Source organism: Rhinichthys klamathensis, unplaced genomic scaffold (genome assembly GCF_029890125.1).
Source record: "Rhinichthys klamathensis goyatoka isolate OS25496 unplaced genomic scaffold, OSU_Roscu_1.1 h1tg000323l_1, whole genome shotgun sequence".
In the NCBI taxonomy this organism is placed as follows: Eukaryota; Metazoa; Chordata; class Actinopteri; order Cypriniformes; family Leuciscidae; genus Rhinichthys; species Rhinichthys klamathensis.
The window spans coordinates 728,637-753,627 of record NW_026606839.1 but is presented as its reverse complement, the minus strand read 5'-3'; the positions used below and the strand labels follow the sequence as shown (position 1 = coordinate 753,627).

The 24,991-nt window shown below is 38.6% G+C and overlaps 1 protein-coding gene across 2 annotated transcripts in view; it reads right to left on the bottom strand.

The window, feature by feature from the left end:
- Positions 1–796: 796 nt before the first annotated feature.
- plpp2a (phospholipid phosphatase 2a) overlaps positions 797–24,991 on the bottom strand; it is a 43,076-nt gene continuing 18,881 nt past the window's right edge. For both annotated transcript variants that reach the window (XM_056271654.1, XM_056271655.1), the window contains exons 2-6: positions 17,515–17,666; positions 12,441–12,703; positions 9,117–9,174; positions 7,512–7,688; positions 797–1,534 (exon numbers count right to left, since the gene is read on the bottom strand). In XM_056271654.1, the coding sequence (XP_056127629.1) occupies positions 1,385–1,534; positions 7,512–7,688; positions 9,117–9,174; positions 12,441–12,703; positions 17,515–17,666 (800 nt within the window). In that variant the 3' untranslated portion in view covers positions 797–1,384. The remainder of the gene's footprint in view (positions 1,535–7,511; positions 7,689–9,116; positions 9,175–12,440; positions 12,704–17,514; positions 17,667–24,991) is intronic.

The following is a 24,991-nucleotide window of genomic DNA, read 5'->3' as shown; positions in this document are numbered from 1 at the left end:
CCCGCCCCTTAGTGAAACCTCATTGGTTTAGAATCTGCGTACAGCTTTATGATTGGCTGTGATTTTAACACTACGAGCAGCGTTTCACGTCGTTAAGAACTGAAGTGAAATCTAACTTTACACTTGTTTAGGATGTCGTGATAATGTTCAGAGTCAGACGGCTGTTAATATACAGCTAGTTAATATTTTTGTTACCTATTGTGGACAGGTTGGTTAGTAAGATTAATTTCCAAAATATTTTTATATATACACACACATACACACGTGCCTTGGTTAGCTAGTGGTACTAATTATAAACGGCGTCCTTATGAGAGATAGCGAGATCGACACGAGATTGCAGAGTTGTCATGGATAAAGACTTTAGTAAATAAAACATTCAAATAAAGTAGTATTTTATAAAAATTAATCATGCTATGCAGATGTGTCTGGATATTATAACACCAAATTGTTGTGGTTATAAAAGGCTATAAAGTCCCTAAACCTACCGCCACAGGAAAACATTTCGTTACATCAAAAAATAAAGTCACTATAATCCAGTTATATATATATATGTATGTATGAAGACTTCAGAAGCAAAAGCCTCTAAGTCTGTCTAACGTTTTTCTTTTATATTAACATTTTTATCAGGTTCCTATGTATAGGTTTCTACTTAAGTAGCCTACCTGAATTTCTGAATGGGCTGAGGCTGGGATTTTGTGAGCTTGAAGTGAAATTATTTGATGAACGTATAGGCCTACTATGTGAGCAAATCTCATTTTTGACATAGGTGGCTTTTGAATCGGAGGTCTTAATATATATATATATGTATATAGCATCTAATTACCAGTGTGAGAAAGACCTTTTTTGGCATCTGTTCCATGTTCATACTTTTCTTCCTGGATTTCTTACTCAGGATACCACAAACTCTTGTCTTCCGATGACTTAGAAAAGTTCACTTTCTTTCCCATGCCGAAAGAATCGCTTCCAACAGCAGAAGTACATCTAGTCAGTAAATGTCAACCGGTGGTTTTGAGGTTGTCATGGAAACGGCCAGTTCCCCTTGAAAAAGTTCGTCTTTGTGCTCCGATACAATAAAGTCCCTCAGGGTTCATTAGATGTCAGGCGATCTGTGCACTTGGCGTATATGAGCGTGCATAAAACAAAAAGCGGTATAAACACGGTCAGCCGTCTGTAGAGGAGTATAAAATCTAATATTCAGTGTTAGTTCATGCATTCACTCGCTCTCTCTCTGAAATGTGAGTGTTGTCCTGTGGAAGAGAGCGCGGTCAGTGCCAGTGTACAGTGTGTGTGTGTGCAGCAGCGTGTGTGTGTGGCTGTCTGTACGAGACGTGGTGCAGCATCCAGTGGTTTCGGAGTGTCTGCCCTCACAGGTCAAAGGTCAGGCTCATGCAGGCCTGCTGTAGGAGTAAAGATTGTTCCTGTCCGTGTCTGCTATCTGAAGGCTAGGTTTGCGTTCGCTGTCTTCGTTTTCAGCGTTTTCGACATCCTGGCAGCGGGGCGGGCGCTCTTTGAAGAAGTCAGAGACGTATCGCACCTGTGACGGAGAGCAGAAACACTTAATGCAACTCGCAAAATAGACCATTAGTTCACATTCCACTATAAATCACAAAAAGAAGTGATATATACACTGCCGTTCAAAAGTTTGGGATCGGTAAGATTTATGTTTTTAAAATAAGTCTCTTATGCTCACCAAGGCTGCATTTATTTGATCAAAAAAACTGTAATATTGTTAAATATTATGACAATTTAAAACTGTAATGTATTCCTGTGATCAAAAGTTGAATTTTCAACATCATTACTCCAGTCTTCAGTGTCACATGATCCTTCAGAAATCATTCTAACATGATGATTTGCTGCTCACGAAACGTTTAGTATTATTATCAAACTTGAAAACAGTTGTGTACAAAATCTTTTCAGGATTCTTTGATTAAGCGAGGGTTCTATTTCATTTATTTGAAATAGAATCTTTTGTAACATTATAAATGTCTTTACTGTAATTTCGATCCATTTAACTCATCCTTGCTGAATAAAAGGATTGATTTATTTTATTTTTTTCAGAAGGATCATGTGACACTAAAGACTGGAGTAATGATGCTGATAATTCAGCTTTGATCACAGGAATAAATTCCATTTTAAAATAGATTCAAATAGAAAACTATTATTTTAAATTGTAGAGAAATTTGGTTAAAATTACTGTAACTAGTGCAATGCCTGTGCAAAATCAGTTTTTGTTTGTTTTTAGTGATTGTTGCTTTGGTATGTTTGAGTTGCTGAATAGCCTATGCTACTATTACACAGGAGCCTAAACTCTGAGAAAACGCTAACGTTAAGCGCACCAGAATAAAATATAAGATTCAGAATTAAACAGTGTAGCTGACTTACAAATTCAGTTAAATCGCTACTTTTTCAAAAAGAATCGTTACTATAATTACATTGTAATAAACGTATAATTAAATTGTAATAAATGTATAATAACACTGTAATAAATGTATAATAACACTGTAATAAATGTATAATAACACTGTAATAAATGTATAATAACACTGTAATAAATGTATAATTACACTGTTATAAATGTATAATAACACTGTAATAAATGTATAATAACATTGTAATAAACGTATAATTACATTGTAATAAATGTATAATAAGACTAACAAATTGAAGACTTTTGAATTGAAGAATTATCGGCCTATTTCAAAATTTTCATGCTTGTCAAAGGTTTTAGAGAAGGTGGTTTACGCACAGCTGATGTTATTTTTAAGTGAACATGAGATCCTAGATAAATTTCAGTCCGGTTTTAGGGCAGGTTATAGTACGGAATCAGCACTCTTGAGAGTTGTTAATAGGGCTGGGTATCGATTCAGATATTCAAATCCGATTCGATTTCGATTCACAAGCTCACAGTTCGATTCGATTTCGATTCTCGATTCGATTTCGATTCTCGATTCGACTATAATGAATATAGATGTAATACAAATCTCAGTCTAAATATCAGCTATCATTTTTTAGACAATTTTTTATTACATTGATCTCACCTAAATGTTTGTTTTTACAATGGGGTAATTTTTTTGTTAAGAGTTTATGCAACACATGGAAGCTTGATTTCAATCTTTGAATTAAATTGAAAAAAGTAGCACAAATAAATACAATAGAATAGGCCTAAAGACACAAATAAAGAGACATAAAAAGAAAAGTTTTTGGGTAGGTCAGAAATACTACAGAAACTGAATAAAGTAATCCAATGTAAAATAACACTGGATAGTCTTTTAGTCCTGACTGAATTAAATACATATAGGCTATTAATTCTGATTCCTTACAATTAATGCTATATTATGTTGTTTTGACAACAAAATTAATGACAGACACATATGGCTGCGTTCACTTTAAGAACTAGTGCACGGATCCATTACTGTTTCATTATACTGTCTGTCAGACGCGTTTTATGCTTATTTAAGACATAACCGACTGTCTTTACGAGGTTACTCACCAAGACCAGAGTTTTGACATCATTTTGCGTGTTTTTAACTGTTAAAGCGATATAATCCACGAAAAAGAACTTTTGTTACTGGCGAGCTGTTTGTGAGGCGGATTTAGGCTTTACTGTATGTGCACGCAATGAAAAACATGCGCGAGTGCGCGAGCACAGGATAGTTTAAAATTGCTTGAATGTTTAAACTGGTAAAACTTAAAGTCGTGAAAATGATAAACGTTAGTTACGATGCACTGCTGGCCCGATTGTGCAAGTGAATCATGTCCCGACTCCTAAACACGAGTGTGTATCGACGCCTGCAGCGCTTGATGCTTGCCTTGTGCAGAGTGAGAAGACGCAGCAGCGCGAGCCCTGAATATGAAAAAAATCGATTCGTGGCCGTTGAGAATCGATTTTGAATCGACCACATTTTAAAAAACGATTAATCGAAAAATCAATTTTTTTGCCCTAGTTGTTAATGACCTTCGTTTAATCCGAGATGCAGGTAATGCTGCAGCTCTGATTTTATCGGACTTGAGTGCGGCTTTTGATACTATAGACCATGTGATTCTCATAGAGCGGTTATCCCAATTGGTTGGAATACGTGGGACAGTTTTAAAGTGGTTCAAGTCGTATCTTACTGATAGAACATTTTCAGTAAAGTATGGTAACTTTGTATCAACAGCAGTGCCCGTCACTTGTGGGGTTCCTCAGGGTTCTGTTATAGGCCCTATTTTATTTTCTTTGTACATGTTGCCCCTGGGTTTGATTTTTAAAAAATATGGCATGTCGTACCATTTGTATGCCGACGATACACAAATCTATCTCCTGTTGAAATCAGGAGAGAATTGTGGTTCTAATTCTCTGTTGGCATGCCTGGAGGAGGTTAAGAGCTGGATGACTCATAATTTGGTTCAGTTAAATCAAAGTAAAACTGAGATCATGTTTTTCGGCCCTGCCAGAAGATGCCTTGAAATTGCAACATATTTTTGGCACATGGTCAGATTATTGCCATGACCAAGTAAAAAACGTAGGTGTTGTGTTTGACCCAGAGCTGAAATTTGACAAGCAGATTAATGCCGTGGTTAAGAGTTGTTTTTTCCAGATTAGGACTATTGCACGCTTAAAACCTATTCTGTTGAGAAAAGATTTAGAAAAGGTTATTAATGCCTTTGTTCTGTCCCGCCTTGACTATTGTAATGTTTTGTATAACAAATGTATAATAACACTGTAATAAATGTATAATAACATTGTAATTAAACGTATAATTACATTGTAATAAATGTATAATTACATTTTAATAAACGTATAATTACATGTAATAAATGTATAAGACTGTAACAAATGTATAATAATTTTTTTATACTATTTTCAAAAAGAATCGCTACTTTTTCAAAATTATGTAACAAAATAATGTAACAAATGTATAATAATGTAACAATGTATAATAACACTGTAATAAATGTATAATAACACTGTAATAAATGTATAATAACACTGTAATAAATGTATAATAACACTGTAATAAATGTATAATAACACTGTAATAAATGTATAATAACACTATAATAAACGTATAATTACATTGTAACAAATGTATAATAACACTGTAATAAAGGATAATTACATTTTAATAAACTTATTACATTGTAATACATTTATAAGACTGTAACAAATGTATAATCACATTTAGTACACTACTTTTTCCAAAAAGAATCGCTACTTTTTCCAAAAAGAATAATGTAACAAAATAATAATGTAACAAATGTATAATAATAATAAAACAAATGTATAATAACACTGTAATAAATGTATAATAACACTGTAATACATGTATAATTACATTGTTATTATACATTTATTAGTGTTATTATACATTTATTACACTGTAATGTATAATTATATTGTAATAAACATATAATTACATTGTAATAAACATATAATAACACTGTAATAAATGTATAATAACATTGTAATAAACTTATAATTATATTGTAATAAATGTATAATAAGACTAGCAAATGTATAATTAAATTTTTTTACACTACTTTTTCAAAAAGAATAATGTAACAAAATAATAATGTAACAAATGTATAATAATAATAATGTAACAAATGTATAATAACATTGTAATTAAACGTATAATTACATAATAAACGTATATTACATTGTAATGTTTAATAACACTGTAATAAATGTATAATTTAGTGCTGGGCCGTTATCGGCGTTAACGTGCTGCGTTAACGTGAGACTCTTATCGGGCGATAAAAAAAATATCGCCGTTAATCAAAGTTGGGTTGGGATCATAAATAGCTTTTTCGAATATCGTTATATTTTCGCGCAATTCTAATGTGTAGTATGACGCCGCGCCTACTGTCACAGATCGCGCAGTAGGGTATTTTCCTGTCAGGGACACAAGGTGTACTTTTACTTTGTTACGTTGGGCGACGTTCCTCTCGTTACTTTATTTTAATGCAATACGTTGTTAAATGAGTTTATTCCAAGCGCGCTGTGTCCTTTGTATGGGCATGAGCGATGCTCATTTACAAATGAATCACTCTTTTGAGTCGATTCTGTTCAAAGACTTCATCAAACAAGTTGTCAGATGATCTGTCTAAATCGGTTCGCGAATCAGTTGATCTGTTCAGTTCCTCGCGCACTGAATCGTCTGAAGCGCTTTCAATTCACACTCGGAGTCGAAAGAGGAAGATTTAAGAGCATCAAGAGTGTTGGATGAAGTGGCCGATCTACAGTCTAGTCTAGTGAATGCAAATCTGCAAATGCATCATATTTTTGCCAGCGATGAAGATCTTTATTAGTTGAACATCTTCGTAAGCTGTCTGTGAATGAATGATTCCACAGGACGATACATTCCATTTCATTTCATTCAGGTAATACATTGTGTGTGTATTGCGCGTGTATTGTGCAGTGGCATAATCACACGAATAGTTTACATTGATTGAAACTAATTTGTTTAAAAATGAGGCTATTGCAGTAACAAGGCAGGTTCACATAAAATTCTTATGACATATGATGACATTATTTTTTGACCTAACGAGCATTGGCGATGCAAAAACGGACTGTCGTGCGTATTGTTTTTTTTCTTCTTCCAATAAGCCTACTATGTTAAAAAAAGGACGAAAACATGTTACTTGTTCAATTAATAAACAGTTTGTTTGATGACAAATCGCTAAAGATGAAATTGGCCTCCCTTTCTGTCATTGCGGGGTTTTTTTGTTTTTTTTTACGATATTCGACTTTTGCTCCTCGATTGTCGAATGGCATTTTTGGCAGAAATCCACATCCCTACGCGAGGCTAACTATTCTCAAAGACTTACTTTTAGTCATTATTTGGGTAGCACACATATTCTGAATGCCTTCGGGAGAATTCAAATGAGCCATTTTAATCTAGATTAATCTAGATTAAAAAAATGAATCTATGCCCACCTCTAGTATAATTACATTGTAATAAATGTATAATAACACTGTCATAAATGTATAATAACAACCTTGAAAAGAATCGCTACTTTTTTACTTCAGAAGTAACTGACTTAATGTTTAGCTGACTGAATGTTTATTTTTAAACCACAACTTCAATGTGTGCTTTTTTTACCGATATATTTACAGATATCTTTTGCATTTCTAATCCAAACAACGTCAAACTCGGCACTGCACTTTCTCGTGCCCGTAGAAAGACACCTGTCAAGTTTGAAATCCATCGGACTAACGGTTCGAGAGATATTCGATTAACAGACAGACACACAGACGTTCCTGTAATTTATAGATACATATAGAACAGAAAAAAAAAAACATTCTAATTAAGTGCAATTTTACCAAATGTACCAAATTTTTCTCTTTTTTTTTAGCATAAATCTAAGTTATTGAAGATTGAGGGAGAGTATTTAAATAGATTTAATTATCATGAAAATGCAAACAAATCCCAGTGGTTCTACAACAGGACATTTTCCTTATGCATTTTTATTTGTATTTTAATTTTGGGGTGAAATTTAAGCTGGTTTCATGAGATTACTCCACTCACCGTGAGGACTGCGATCAGCGCCCCTTGCAGAAGACCCACGACCACGTCGCTCCAGTGGTGTTTGTAGTCAGACACACGTGTGTATCCCACATAAATGGCAAAGGCCACCAGGAAGAACTGAATTGTGGGCCGGAGGAGGCGGGCCCACTTGGATGCCATTCGTGCCTGGACATACAGCTACACGGGATGAGGAAAAACAACGACGGATTACGCAATATTTTAAAAGAGGATATGGGAAGAAAAATAGATAATCAACCTTGTGCATTCAGCAGCAGGAAACGAAATATAAAAAGTCTTTAAGTTGTGGGAAAGCACCTTGTCTAAATATGACTTGGCGGCATCTTAACTACAGACACGTCGGAACATGAGTGAAGCAACCAGAAAACCTTAAGTGTTTATTAATTCACCCTCATGTCGCCACAAACCTGTATGACTTTCTCTCTTCGGTGGAACACCAAAAGAGAAATTCTGAAGAACATTCATGCTAAGAAGAAAAAAAGTCATGCAGGTGTGAGGATGAGTAGCCTAAATGATGTCAGAACTTAAAGGGTAACTAAACCCCTGGTCAGAGCCTGACTCCACCCACTGGCAATATTTGAAAAATGCTGGAAAAGTGGGCGGAGCCCAGCGGAGGGGGGCGTGCACCCGAGACAGGTCTCTCTGTAGGCAAGGGGGCGTGGTTAGCTGGTGCCTGCTTACATCACAGGGCACCACAACTTCCAATAGGAAAATTCAACTGCAGTAGCCACCGTTCAACCTGAAGAGGGCAGCACTCAGACGTTTTTACACCATATATTGTAGAATTAAAACACTTTATACCCAAATGTCAAAAAAATTACTTGAATCAATGAACAGCATTAATAAAGCCCCAGTCTTACAGATCATTAGCTAAAAAAAAGTTGTTTTAGGGTTTAGTTACCCTTTAAAGAGGACCTATTGTGCTTTTTTACATTTTCAACTGTCTTTAGTGTGTAATGTTGCTGACTACACTACAAGTCACTACAAAGCGAGTTATTCTCTATATCAGTGTCACCATTTCTGACAACTCCCTGAAACGCATCGATTGTAGTCTTGAAAATTCTTCCGGGAACGAACACGTCACAATATTCCTCATTTAAATAATTAATACACAGAATAAAGGGGTGGGGTCTGATTAAGTGTGTAGAAAGTCGCAGTTATGGTTAGGGGGCGGGACTTTTTCTTAAACATGCTCGAATCGGTTGACCAATCACAAAACACTGGTCCAGCCGACCAATCAGAGCACATTGAGCTTTTCAGAAGGAGGGGCTTCATAGAGACAGGAACTAAACGATTGGGAAGAGAGGAGCTGCAACAATGTCAAATACGTGAAAAATACTGTTTTTTTTAACATTCAAATATGAAAACCTATTCTAGTAGGCCCCAAACAACTAAATCAAAACTTTGTTTTAATAGGTCCCTTTAAGCATTGCATACTATCTTGATTTAAAGCTTGAGATGTTTGAGGTCATAGTTTATTGTCTCTATCATGTTTCCTGTTGCTCTGAGAGGGTCTGCTTTATCTGTCTACACAAGTCTTCTGTGTCAGCATGATTGTAGAAGAGGAAGACAACTGTGACAACTCACCGCCAGAAACAACATGCAGTACATCCCGAAGGAGGAGTGACCGGAGTAGAAGGACAGCCTGGTGCAACAGAACCGACGGAGGAAGGGCGGATGGGACAGATACAAAACAACAGAGGGAGAGAGGAAAAAGAATCATTTTCACAGTTCACGCATCATTTAGAACGAAACGGTCATGGGTCATTCTTCACTTTAAGGGACTTTTTGTCAAACTATGTTTCAAGATATCAACTGTGCTAAAACATTTATCACATGTCCATAATGGCCTTGACCTTCAAATGCATTTTGGTATGCGTGATGCCAATGACCTTTTTATGTTTAGGAGAAAGAGCTTTATAACTCTTGGACTTGCAAGGTCAACAAATAACTTTTAATTAATAAAATAATAAAAAGAAGTGGACTTCTAACAGTAAATATCAGATTATTTAAATATAGAGATACATGATGTAAAAATATTTAGAAACAGGGCTTGACATTAAAACCTGCCAAATGCGGGTGTATTCCAGCAGTGGTGTGTAACGCAGTGACTCCTACTAGACACTTTGACGGGTTGAATTTTATATATAATATACTTTTTCAATTGAAGTCTTTTAAAAAGGCATCTGAAATAATAAACTAAGTGCAATGTAGTGTTGTCAAAAATATAGATTATTTTAATACGATACTGAAATATCTGAAACGCTTCTAATACTCATTTTCAGCAGAATAGATAGACTATATCAGCTGCGGTTTCTCTCTCTCTCATCTCTCCGAGAGCGAGTGACACACAAACCCGCCTCTCCTCACTCACTCGTTTCATTTGCTCTGGATAAATATTGTTGTTACAGGGCTTGAATCTCAGCGAGGGATTGCGCATATTGTGCATCATTTTACTAATTCTAGCAGATTTTGTGCTCAAACACCCCTAAGTGCAGCACATAAAGCCGCCTCTCATTACTAACTGAGTTTTTTTAAGCTGCTTATTACGCTCAAACCGGCATTTTGACATTATTTTGTCTTGGTGATTATTCATGTCGTAAACACAGTCAGTTATGTTTAAAGTAAACCTAAACAGTTTAGAAAGAAAACACGTGTTACGGTATAATGGATCCGTGCGTCAGGTCTTAAAGTGACGGCAGCCTAATATACCTGCTGCCAAATTATGAGATAATATCAAAAATATCTAATATGACAGTTTTTCCCAATGGTATTGATGTCAAAATTGTGGCCAGTGAAAATGCTGAGTGGCTAGTAACTTTGGAAAATCACTAGACACAGTGGCTGGTGAGCAAAAAAGTTAACGTCAAGCCCTGATTACAAATAATAATAATAATAAAATATTTCAAAATAATATTTTTAATTAAAAAAAAGTTCCCCTAATTATGGAAGCTTGTTTCCGCCACAGAATGAAAAATAAAAAAAGGTAATTGCGAGTTTACATCTCGCAATTCTGACTTTATTTCTCAGAATAGCGAGATATAAAGTCAGAATTGCGTGATATAAAGTCAGAATTGCGTGTTATAAAGTCAGAATTGTGAGATATAAACTAGATAAACTGGCCTGATAACTCGCAATTGCGAGTTTATATCTCACAATTCTGAGAAAAGATGTCACAATTTCGAAATATAAACTCGCAATTATGTGTTATAAAGTCAGAATTGCGAGATGTAAACTCGCAATTGTGAGAAAAAATGTCAGAATTGTGAGATAAAGTCTCAATTCGGTCTTTTTTTCTCCCAATTGTGACTATTTCTCACAATTCTAACTTCATCTCGCAATTGTGAGATAAAAAGTCGCAATTATTATTATTATTTTTTTATTCAGTGGCGGAAACAAGCTTCCATACCTAATTGACAAATCGCCCAGATAGAACTGAAATATTTTCTAAACACTGGTCATGCTTTGTGTTGCATGTACACTCACCGGCCACTTTATTAGGTACACCTGTCCAACTGCTCGTTAACACTTAATTTCTAAGCAGCCAATCACATGGCGGCAACTCAGTGCATTTAGGCATGTAGACATGGTCAAGACAATCTCCTGCAGTTAAAACCGAGCATCAGTATGGGGAAGAAAGTTGATTTGAGTGACTTTGAACGTGGCATGATTGTTGGTGCCAGAAGGGCTGGTCTGAGTATTTCAGAAACTGCTAATCTACTGGGATTTTCACGCACAACCATCTCTAGGGTTTACAGAGAATGGTCCGAAAAAGAAAAAACATCCAGTGAGCGGCAGTTCTGTGGGCGGAAATGCCTTGTTGATGCCAGAGGTCAGAGGAGAATGGCCAGACTGGTTCGAGCTGATAGAAGGGCAACAGTGACTGAAATAACCACTCGTTACAACCGAGGTATGCAGCAAAGCATTTGTGAAGCCACAACACGCACAACCTTGAGGCGGATGGGCTACAACAGCAGAAGACTCCACCGGGTACCACTCATCTCCACTACAAATAGGAAAAAGAGGCTACAATTTGCAAGAGCTCACCAAAATTGAACAGTTGAAGACTGGAAAAATGTTGCCTGGTCTGATGAGTCTCGATTTCTGTTGAGACATTCAGATGTTAGAGTCAGAATTTGGCTTAAACAGAATGAGAACATGGAACCATCATGCCTTGTTACCACTGTGCAGGCTGGTGGTGGTGGTGTAATGGTGTGGGGGATGTTTTCCTGGCACACTTTAGGCCCCTTAGTGCCAATTGGGCATCGTTTAAATGCCACGGCCTACCTGAGCATTGTTTCTGACCATGTCCATCCCTTTATGGCCACCATGTACCCATCCTCTGATGGCTACTTCCACCATGTCACAAAGCTCTAATCATTTCAAATTGGTTTCTTGAACATGACAATGAGTTCACTGTACTAAAATGGCCTCCACAGTCACCAGATCTCAACCCAATAGAGCATCTTTGGGATGTGGTGGAACGGGAGATTCGGATCATGGATGTGCAGCCGACAAATCTGCGGCAACTGTGTGATGCCATCATGTCAATATGGACCAAACTCCCTGAGGAATGCTTCCAGCACCTTGTTGAATCTATGCCACGAAGAATTGAGGCAGTTCTGAAGGCAAAAGGGGGTCCAACCCGTTACTAGCATGGGGTACCTAATAAAGTGGCCGGTGAGTGTATAATCAAATCTATTTATACTTCAAGCCTCTTGAGGAAATATGGCATTTGAAACCACAAGTGAGACCTTTGGACTGCAAAGGTCACAGCATAAGAAAGCACAAATGTACTGGACAAACAGGAAGTGAAACAACAGGTGAACAGCAGAAATAAACAAATACAGGAAGTGAGGTCAGCAGTTTATGACCTCTGACACCAGCCCTTCCCATCCCCTGCTTCTGTACCTGGATTCTGTCACGTTGCGATGGGTTCCCGTGCAGTTTATCTCCAGCACGTAGCCGTCACACACTTCTGGAGCACACACCGCCATGAAGTTGGGGCGCAAGCGTCCGATGGTGTACTTGGCCATATCGGTCAGAGACTGGCTCACACACGCGCCGAACAGAAACGTCCCCACCACTTTGTAGAGCGCCACAGCGTACTGGTTAAAGTCTGAATTGGAGTAAAGCCGTTTGGTGTAGACCAGGTAGGCCTCTCCGGATGTGATCTGCAAGTGAGGAAAAATGAAGTCACTTAAGCATTTTACCCATGTATGAGCAATAGCAATAACGATCCATGAGTAAATATTGGTACATTGTATTTTTTTTATATTAAATTTTTTATTGATTTTGTATACATCTATTATGATTACTTTGTCAAGCACTTTGAATCCCCATTGTGTAACTATCAAATGGTACATAAATAAACTTGCCTTAAGGTTCATTCTCAGTAATAAAAGTAAATATATGAGTCTGTCGGATGTAGATGACTCATGTTTTGAATTGTACTCTGATGAATCATACTGAACTAATCACAATGTTCTCTCAGAACATGTGGCCACAATACAAAACCAACCTGCATCTTTTCACAATCAAATACAGCCCCGAAATTTCACAATTACTACAACTGGTTGGTTCTCAAAAGTGCTCCAACAATAAATCCCTTTAGACAGTTACGATGCTTCTTAAACATACAGTTCACAGAAAAATAAAAACTATGAACTAACAGTCACTATGAACTAAAGTCAAACCCACATATGTCAAACCCAATCAAAGTAGTTCATTGAATTGTGTGCTATATTCTGAATTCTGCTCTGAATTCCTATGATAGCTTTGTGTGAAGAACAGGCAGATATTTAAGTAAGAAGATCACTTCCCCGTGAGCTTCATGAGAACCACTGTGAGTCAGTGAGTTAAAATCATGAAACACATTAATTTGATTCTTTTGGTCTTCTTTGGGTCCTTTTTGAAGCTTGACAGCCACAGTCACTATCCTCTTTTTTCAACATAACATTCCATGTTTTCCAATGGAAAAACATTCCTCTCGCTTATAAAAATACAATTCACTGCAGTTTCCTGCTGAAATTAACACGAGGCAGTAAAACACCAACAACTTTTATTCCTTTTTACACAAATTATGATTACAGTTGCAGATTATTGATTAATAAAGACGTATTTTCCTTTGGTTAATTGCACAAAACTATGCCATGACCTCAAAACACTTTTAACATAGTGCATGATTTGTAAACTGACACATGTTGATGTTTGCGTGACTCCGTCACATAACCAGCTCTATACGTTTGGCTTTTCTAGTAAATTTGCTCAGTAGCTCACCATTGCAATGTGGAGGGCTCGGGTATCATTCCTGTGAAACACGAGTTATGATTAAAAGCTCAAAGACTTGTAGAAACAAGCTAAAATTACATGGTTGCTTCACTAAATTCATTTTAGCTCACTTTTGCTTTTGTTTACACACTATTAGGGGGTGTTTACACTACACCGTTTTCAACTAAACGGAAAAATTTAGTTTTGGCCGTTCATTTACATGACAACAGTGTTTTGAGGGGCTGAAAATGCAAACTTTTGAAAACGGGTTTATGAAGACGGGTTTTCTGAGAATGACACCATTATCATTTCAGTATAAACTACAAAAACGCAAATTTGTGAAAACGGTGTGTGGTAGGTTTTTTCTTCTTTCAATCCTGACTTAAGTCTACCTGGGTCTCGTCTACAGTCGACGTCCCCGAACGTCTCCAAACGACGTTAGTTTCCTGTATCTGGGTCTCGTCTACAGTCGACGTCCCCGGACGTCTCCAAACGACGTTAGTTTCCTGTATCTGGGTCTAGTCTACAGTCGACGTCCCCGGACGTCTCCAAACGACGTTAGTTTCCTGTATCTGGGTCTCGTCTACAGTCGACGTCCCCGGACGTCTCCAAACGACGTTAGTTTCCTGTATCTGGGTCTCGTCTACAGTCGACGTCCCCGGACGTCTCCAAACGACGTCAGTTTCCTGTATCTGGGTCTCGTCTACAGTCGACGTCCCCGGACGTCTCCAAACGACGTTAGTTTCCTGTATCTGGGTCTCGTCTACAGTCGACGTCCCCGGACGTCTCCAAACGACGTCAGTTTCCTGTATCTGGGTCTAGTCTACAGTCGACGTCCCCGGACGTCTCCAAACGACGTCAGTTTCCTGTATCTGGGTCTCGTCTACAGTCGACGTCCCCGGACGTCTCCAAACGACGTCAGTTTCCTGTATCTGGGTCTCGTCTACAGTCGACGTCCCCGGACGTCTCCAAACGACGTTAGTTTCCTGTATCTGGGTCTAGTCTACAGTCGACGTCCCCGGACGTCTCCAAACGACGTTAGTTTCCTGTATCTGGGTCTCGTCTACAGTCGACGTCCCCGGACGTCTCCAAACGACGTCAGTTTCCTGTATCTGGCTCTCGTCTACAGTCGACGTGCCCGAACGTCTCCAAACGACGTCAGTTTCCTGTATCTGGGTCTCGTCTACAGTCGACGTCCCCGAACGTCTCCAAACGACGTTAGTTTCCTGTATCTGGGTCTCGTCTACAGTCGACGTCCCCGAACGTCTCCAAACGACGTCAGTTTCCTGTATCTGGGTCTCGTCTACAGTCGACGTCCCCGAACGTCTCCAAACGACGTTAGTTTCCTGTATCTGGGTCTCGTCTACAGTCGACGTCCCCGAACGTCTCCAAACGACGTTAGTTTCCTGTATCTGGGTCTCGTCTACAGTCGACGTTCCCGAACGTCTCCAAACGACGTTAGTTTCCTGTATCTGGGTCTCGTCTACAGTCGACGTCCCCGAACGTCTCCAAACGACGTCAGTTTCCTGTATCTGGGTCTCGTCTACAGTCGACGTCCCCGAACGTCTCCAAACGACGTTAGTTTCCTGTATCTGGGTCTCGTCTACAGTCGACGTCCCCGAACGTCTCCAAACGACGTTAGTTTCCTGTATCTGGGTCTCGTCTACAGTCGACGTCCCCGAACGTCTCCAAACGACGTTAGTTTCCTGTATCTGGGTCTCGTCTACAGTCGACGTCCCCGAACGTCTCCAAACGACGTCAGTTTCCTGTATCTGGGTCTGGTCTACAGTCGACGTCCCTGAACGTCTCCAAACGACGTCAGTTTCCTGTATCTGGGTCTCGTCTACAGTCGACGTCCCCGGACGTCTCCAAACGACGTTAGTTTCCTGTATCTGGGTCTAGTCTACAGTCGACGTCCCCGGACGTCTCCAAACGACGTTAGTTTCCTGTATCTGGGTCTCGTCTACAGTCGACGTCCCCGGACGTCTCCAAACGACGTCAGTTTCCTGTATCTGGCTCTCGTCTACAGTCGACGTGCCCGAACGTCTCCAAACGACGTCAGTTTCCTGTATCTGGGTCTCGTCTACAGTCGACGTCCCCGAACGTCTCCAAACGACGTTAGTTTCCTGTATCTGGGTCTCGTCTACAGTCGACGTCCCCGAACGTCTCCAAACGACGTCAGTTTCCTGTATCTGGGTCTCGTCTACAGTCGACGTCCCCGAACGTCTCCAAACGACGTTAGTTTCCTGTATCTGGGTCTCGTCTACAGTCGACGTCCCCGAACGTCTCCAAACGACGTTAGTTTCCTGTATCTGGGTCTCGTCTACAGTCGACGTTCCCGAACGTCTCCAAACGACGTTAGTTTCCTGTATCTGGGTCTCGTCTACAGTCGACGTCCCCGAACGTCTCCAAACGACGTCAGTTTCCTGTATCTGGGTCTCGTCTACAGTCGACGTCCCCGAACGTCTCCAAACGACGTTAGTTTCCTGTATCTGGGTCTCGTCTACAGTCGACGTCCCCGAACGTCTCCAAACGACGTTAGTTTCCTGTATCTGGGTCTCGTCTACAGTCGACGTCCCCGAACGTCTCCAAACGACGTTAGTTTCCTGTATCTGGGTCTCGTCTACAGTCGACGTCCCCGAACGTCTCCAAACGACGTCAGTTTCCTGTATCTGGGTCTGGTCTACAGTCGACGTCCCCGAACGTCTCCAAACGACCTCAGTTTCCTGTATCTGGGTCTCGTCTACAGTCGACGTCCCCGAACGTCTCCAATCGACGTTAGTTTCCTGTATCTGGGTCTCGTCTACAGTCGACGTCCCCGAACGTCTCCAATCGACGTTAGTTTCCTGTATCTGGGTCTCGTCTACAGTCGACGTCCCCGAACGTCTCCAAACGACGTTAGTTTCCTGTATCTGGGTCTCGTCTACAGTCGACGTCCCCGAACGTCTCCAATCGACGTTAGTTTCCTGTATCTGGGTCTCGTCTACAGTCGACGTCCCCGTTCAATAATATTTATAATCTAGTGCGTCTCCTCATCGACGTCGGCTGAGTCCCCCAAGTACGTTATTTTCACATGCGATAAAGCATTAACATTTTAGTGCCACTCACTGGACATTTAATCTGCCGTGATAAGTACAACAACCATTACTATTAAAAACATTAGCAAACTACCCACGTTCACCTGTTTTGAGGAAAATCAAATGGACTTTTAGTGCCACACTAGACATTACACTTTAAAAATGTCGCAAACTGCACAAGTGTAACTCGTCCACCCGGGCCCTACTCGGCCTGCTCTCTGCGGGCCTTGAACCCGGGTCTCCGGCGTGAGAGTCAGGCGCTCTAACAAGGAGGCTAAAGTCTGCAGCCCCAGTGTGTTGTGATTGGTCAACTGCTTTAAGCGAGAAATACCCCGCCCCAACTCATTTTAGTCCCTTTATTTTGCGTATGCCTTGGGCGGGAATTATTTAAATGGGGAATATTGTAACATGTTCATTCCCAGAAGAAAACTCAAGACTACAATGGAGGCGTTTCAGGGAGTTCAGAAACACTGACACTGATATAGAGAATAACTCCCGCTGGAGAGACTCTTTGTATCTTTGCAGACCTTTTTCATGCTCAAACAGCAACATTACACAATAAAGAAAGCTGAAAATGTAAAATGCCTAATAGGACCCCTTTAAAGGTTTGCTCAGCTGCCTGATTGGTGGAGACTCACGATAATGATGGAGCAGGAAATGGTAACGGCCGCCATCATCTTGTGAGAGATGGTGTCTGGTCTGTAGGGGTAACGAATGGTCTCGTCATCACAGTAAACGCCACGCTGGTAAGGCCGGAACATGATGGTCATTATGATGAATGGCATCGCCACTGAAACACAAACAACAGCGTTATTATTGGGCTCAGATGGCTGGCTCAGTAACACACATCAAACAAATCATCTAGCGCATGTCTTGTGTTGAATTTTCCATGGGAACAACAAAAAAGAAAAAAATGCTTTTATAATAGGAAACAGATGACATTCAAGTTCATCAGTGCTTCTGCGAATCATGCAGGAAAAAAAAATGAAAATCAACACAGATAGTGTACAACAGACTTTTCCACATCAAGAGATATTATTGACCAATCATAAATGTCAAACACATGTTGTGGATTCAGTAATGCTGGATAATCTTCCACTTGCCATCCAGATACAGGATGTCAGTGGGAATTATCGCCAGGGTCACGGCACCAGATGTCAGTTCAACAGATGCCCACAACAGTATCTCATAACCAGGAAAAGCACTGATTTATGTCTCCAACATGTGCAACTCCACTATTTTTTTAATCAAAAGTCATGAGAACCTCTGGTCGTGTTTCTCAAAGCCTGAATATTCCACGCAGCTCTTTTCCCATCGGACAGCAAAAATGCCAATCAGATTTATCAGGGACCGTCGAGGGAAAATAATCTTTGGATATTGAGGCAGAGTGAAATATATTTGCTTCATCATCAAGTTCATCAACATATTTTCTATTCCCACAGCAACGGTAACTTTCCCAAGATCAGGACCTTGGAGTCCAGTCATATTATATTACTTGAATCCACACATGACCACGACCAAATTACAGATTCAAACCAGCCTTAGTCAGAACAAGTTTAAAGATGTGCTCCCAAAAGGACTAAAGGCTCCAAAAATGTGGAGCGTAAAAGTATTTGGACACTTAAAAATGCGTGAATGTCATCAAACCAAATAGCATTTATGTTAAAGAAAATTAAGACATGCCCACTTTTCAAGCAAAATGTATTCTTATTCTATTTATTCATATAGCACATTTGTTAGAAGAAAAAGACAAATCTTTATTTAAAAGATCTTTTTAAATTAAATGCTCAAACTTAAAGATTTATATTCAAGTTTAAAATATAAAACAATAAATATAGTTACATATTGAAGATGAAAAATATTTTAACATTTTAAGTTTGAAAAAAAAAAAAAAAAAAAAAAGAAGCTCGCTTTTGACATTATCTAATGCAATAAAATGAGTGTTCAAAAGTGCCATGGTACTTTCATGATCACTATGTTTGTATCAGAGTGCATTTTTTGATTTTTGGCAAATGCATGTTTGGCTTTTAATATATAGCTAATAATTATTTACGAAGCATTGTTGGTACTGTAGGTCATCCATACATCATATATTTCCAGAAAGAAAAATCCCCATTTTAGATCCAACAAGACATCCTGTGAAAGGTTTAAAATGTGTTGAGTAAGCATGCATTGTTTTCAGACACAAAGAATACAAGTTTTTCTTGCACAAAAGGAAATGTCAATAAACCCAGATGGGCTGTAAAAGGGAAAAAAATGGCTTACATTCATTACATTGACACAATGGCACCAGCAACCACACACATTTTCACAATGAATTCGACTGTAAAGCTGTCTTTTAACAGATGCGAGGGGATGACAATGAGCTTTGGGGGTCGTCTGTTGGAAACTCATAAAACTTTAATTAGAACCTTACAGTGTCAACGAAGGCAGAGTTATAAGCTCAGCTACTGTTAACCTCGATGTCAAAGCCTACATGAGCAGCTGCCTTGAAAGTTCATTTATGCATACAAATAATTCCACATTAAATTACATATAAATAAAAATCTGCTATTCTAAAAAAAAAATTACACTTCCAAGCTGGCATATATGACATCATTATCTTAAAATTTTATGAAATAAATCAGTAAAACTTTACAATAAAGTTCCATTAGTTCATGCATTAAAGGGATAGTTCACCCAAAGATGGAAATTCTGTCATTAATCACTCGCCCTCATGTCGTTCCAAAACTGTAATACTTTCGTTCATCTTCTGAACACAAATTAAGATATTTTTGATTAAATCTGAGAGCTGGATCACTCCTCCAAGGGATCGAAACTGGCCGGCCCAAAAGTTATTAAAGACATCGTTAAAATAGTCCGAGTGACTACAGTGGCTCAACCTTAAGTTTTATCAAGCGACGAGAATACTTTTTGTGCGCAAAAAAACAAACAAAAATAACGACTTTATTCAACTATTCATTTCCGATTTCACGTAGTGTAACTGCGCAACGCTTCTAGTTTCGATCCCTTAGAAGCCTATGGAGGAGTGATCCATCTCTCAGATTTAATCAAAAATATCTTAATTTGTGTTCCGAAGATGAACGAAAGTCTTACGGGGTTGGAACAACATGAGGGAGAGTAATTACTGACAGAATTTTCATTTTGGGGTGAACTAACCCTTTAATTACTCACACTCATGTCGTTCCAAAACTGTAATACTTTTGTTCATCTTCTGAACACAAATGAAGATCTTTTTGATGAAATCTGAGAGCTTTCTGTCCCTCCATTGACAGCTACACAAATATTACTTTGATGGTTCAAAAAGTTCATAAAGAGATCGTAAAACGAATCCATATGAATTGAGCGGTTTAGTCCAAATTTTCTGAAGACACTACAGTTAAAGTTAAAGGGAAAGTTGACCTTTTTGGGTGAACTATCCCTTTAACGAACAATGAAAAATGCTGAAATTAAGATTAATCAATGCTTTAGAAGTATTTTTCATTTTAATTTCTCTCACTTTCACCAACTTTTCTCAACTTTTTTCAATTAGCTTGTTGCAAAGCATTCTGGGATTGCATTCTCTGCAGAGGATTAGACTACCTTTGAATAGAAAACCTCTTAAAAAGCAACATAACTAGACTTTTAAAACGTGCGTAACATGCTTCCTATGTAACTTACAATTTGGGAGCAGAGCCACATTCTGACTCAGACTGATAACATTGTTATGAAAGGGTTGAACCTTTAGTTGCAGAAACGCAGCCCCTGATTTAAACAAGTTAAAGGTTATTTTACACGAGACTCTCAAATCATGCGTGTGAAGGTTAGACTGTCCTAAAGGAACACGACCGTCCACTATTACAGGACATTCAGAGCCTTGAGGTTAACAGTCTCTATCAGAACTCTCTCTGTATGTCAGACTGTAAAAAACACACAAAACAACCTTTAACCTCCTTCCACTCAAAGCCTTTTCTCTCCCTTCCTTCTTCCATCATTATCTGTCGATTACAAATCTCCCTCTTCCTTCTTGTTTGAAGAGACCGCATCATTCGGTTTTCCTCAGTTTAAAGACATTCAGTTCATCTAGAGCAAAGTTCAAGACGAAGATAACCAAGATGAAGTTCAGGAAACAGGTTTAAAAAAAATCATCTTTGCAGTTCCATTTGATCAAATTAAACACTTTAAAGCAACACTAAGTAAGATTTTTTACCTTAAAATAATGTTTTCAAAATCGTTTCAGTGGTTCATCAAGTCGTGACATGGTGAAATGCACTTAGGCCACCGCTTTGCGGTCCTTTATCTGATATAACCACGCTATGTAAGATTTCCAGATCGGGTCGCGTTTCTGTAGTCCGAATGAGACATAAGAAAACTACAAGTTTGACTTGCTTTACGGCAAGCGTACTCGACAGTAGACTACAACTACATGTAAGATACCTAGCAGCCGGGTAGCTTTTGAATTGTCATCATGATTCCAAAGCCAGTGCTGATAAACAGCGAGCGTGTGTGCGACAGTAGGATGCGGTAGACTAAATTATTTACGACAGCAGTAATGGACAATTCCACTTCCAACCTGTAGGGCGACCGCAGAGGAAAAGTTACTTGGTGTTGCTTTAACGATAACATTTGTGTTTATGTGACAAAATATGCATTTATTTCAGATTGCGTGATTGATAGCAAATCTCAACTTGTTTATATTATCGCATAATTTAAACTAATTATCATTCAGTGATATATTTGGATGTAGTACCTGCATACATACAGTACTCACATAAAGAAATGTATATAGCAAAATCTCAACTGCTTCATTGCTTGTATCGTCATAATGTCAAATATATTTTCGCCCAGTTCTAATCTGCTAAATAACTATAAGGCATGAAAATATTAAGATATTCTAAACACTAACATCATGATTTTCTGTAGAGCTGCTTTGAAACGGTGTATTGTGAGCAGCACTATACAAATAAAAATGTAATGGAAAAGTTCTCAGCTCACGACAAATGTGTCACAGGTCTGTTCTGAAAAACAGTAATAATAGCGATCATACAGTCATACAGTTGGGATAGCAACTTTAGCTTTATCAACTGTAGCTTATCAACTTTAAGGGTTTGATGCTTCCAAATTCAACTCTCCCCTGGTAAAAGCTAGACTAAGGGTGTGTTCACACTTGTAATTCGGTTCTCTTGATTCAGACCAAAAAAGAAAATAATACTGGTTCGCTTAGCATTCACACAGTCATTTAAGACCGAACATAAAGATAAGAAACAACAACAAAGCAGCTTTTATGGCGTATATTTTAGTATAAACAATTGTGGCACCATATCAGATAACAAACACATATAAAATACTGTATAATGAAGCAAAACTTTGTGTGTTTTTGAATGTTATTAGTCGACCATATTGCGACATTATAATGTGTTGTTTTTACAACAAATTGTGAAATTTATTTAAAAAAAATACGGTAACACTTTATTTTGATGGTCCCTTTTGAACATTCTGTTGTCTATATTAAGTACATTTGCAACTACATGTCAACTACCTCTCATTACAGTATTAGTAGACTGTCTGCTTAATATCTGCCAACTCTTTATTGTGATGCTCCTCCAACAGACATTCTACAGACTATAAGTAACTTTGCAACTACATGTCAACTTATTCTAAACCTAACCCTACCAGTCTACTAATACTCTACTAACACTCTAGTGAGAGTTAGTAGAGATGTAGGTGCAACGTTACTTATAGTCAACTAAATGTGTTAAAGGGACCATCCAAATAAAGTGAAACCAAAAAAACTAACAAAAAACTGATGATTGCACATTTGAATAACCATGGAGAATAACACGCAATGATCTTTGCCCAACACATGTACTTCTAGAGCAGCTCTGATATTGAGCATGAAGGGAATGGGGATGAGAACAATACTTCACTGCAAAATCTAGGGGTCAGTTCTTCCTTTCGGCTTGTGCTGAATACTGGTTTAACCCGAGGGATGTGAAACTCTCTGAGAAGATCACTGATGCAGTTTAGAGAACTGAGATGAGCATTTTTCACAGAGCAGATGAAGATCTCAAACTGATCTCGAGGCTGGGATTCGATAAAGGATTGCAGTCGGATGACAGAGTTTGAGCGTTGGGGTTTTAATAAGAGTCCATGTGTGCAGGAAATTTCCGCTGGCAGAGGACCACAGCGTTCGGGCTCTACAAGCTTCTCATCGGTTCGAGTAGTGAAATTACAAGGCAGTAAAGTAGTTAAAAAAGTTGTGAAGTTACTGTACTATAAAAAAAGTTATCTACATTGAAGCTATTTATGAGGGCAATAACCTTTTAATTGCTACCATCAGATTGCACAATTGATTTAAATAATTCATACTTGCGTGGCCTAAAACCGATAAATGCTAAATAGAGTCAAGTAGAGCTGCAAAATGAATCGAAACCAAACCAAAATCGCAATATCAAATCACAAAGTTGCTTTAACATGCATTTAGGAACGCAAGATGCGCAAACCATCTTCCCATGCTTGTATTAAAAATCTCCTATCAACAAAAGAGATTTAAGTAGGCTACATCAAAAATCATGAAAATACTTTTTTAGACCATGTAAAACCATCTAAAATATCTTAAAGTATGCAAATGGTACATGAATATGGCACACATATTCAGGACAATGATATATAGCACTGCCATCTCGCGTCATGCTAACACCACAGTACATTTGTAATGCCATTTCTTTTTTTATTAATGGTTTTGAAATGTCCAGCATGTTATATTTGTTGGAACACACCAGCAGAATGAGGCAAGATGGTCAACACTGAACAGAATGTGCAAAAGAGCTTCAAAAATGTCAACAAATGATTGCATTCAGCTTACAGTAGTATCTTTGTAGCATCAGGAAATGTGTGTCTAGCACAGAAAGACAAGCTCAACAGGTGTCTCACTTCATGTGTGTGTTAAATGTCACCTGAAATAAACTTGCACCAGATGGGATCTTTATATAATTTCTGGAATTTTCTCCTAAACTAGTTTGTGAGGGAATTGTGTTCCAGCTTTGACTAAATGTGCTTCAAATATTGACATGACTTCGGTTTAAACCACATGTCCTTGTGTTGCATTAAAATACTGTTAACCGTTTATGCAACAGCATTAAATTTGAATATTAAATATGCATTTAACAAAAACATTTTACTACATACAAAAAAACTAAAACAAAACGCGGAACAGGGACTTATGGAAATGCTGCTGACGGGTGACTCAAATATCATATTTCATCTCATATTTTTTGGGTCAGTTACTAAAAAAGAAACGGACTGAACTGCTTGCTTAGTTGTAAGCACTCAAAATCAAAACACTCTCAAATTGTTAATAAATTAACAAACGCCACTCAAAAGTCTCAAAAGAAATGCCTCAATAATCGCAAGAAAGCTTGAGAACAGCTCGTGTCTTATTCATCGCGATGGTTTGTCCGAAGCAAGGTCACGGAGCCGTTGAGTTTCTGCCAATCTCGACATCTCAGATTCCTCCCCGAAGAGCCGGACTTACGCACAGCTCTGGCCTTATAATGGATCCGCTGCATGGCAGGCATATTTTGAAGTTATTACATGCAGTGCCGAGTGATCGGGAGCTGCGCCAAAGGATCGTTTGTCTCAGCGCTCGCATTGGATCCCAACTCACGGAATAAGAAGAGCTATTGTCTCCGGGGGCCTGTCGCAATGTCATCTGGCTCTCGCGTTTCAATCAGGATGAAACTGGATAAAATAAACAGGCAAGAATTCACATTTGGACACAGTTTGCTATCCTTGTGGCCTTTGACTCTGTTCTGTGTTTCCCATGGCCAGAGAAATTTGAAATTATACATGTTATTGGTCTTCTCAAACTCAGAAATGCCAAAATACACATCATATCACAATAATGTCAGTGTTTAACACCAGCCAAAGAGAAACTTAAAGAGACAGCTGGTCAGGTCTCAAATTTTACAGAAAATCTCATTTTGTTTCACAATCACAGAATGTGGCCATTCAGCCAAAAATGAAGATTTGGTTTTACAGAGATGGAAAACGAAGTACATAAGCGAGAGAGAAAGCGCTGCTGCCGCTCTGGATAGATAAAGTGACATGACAACATTTAAAGAGGAATGTTGGCTG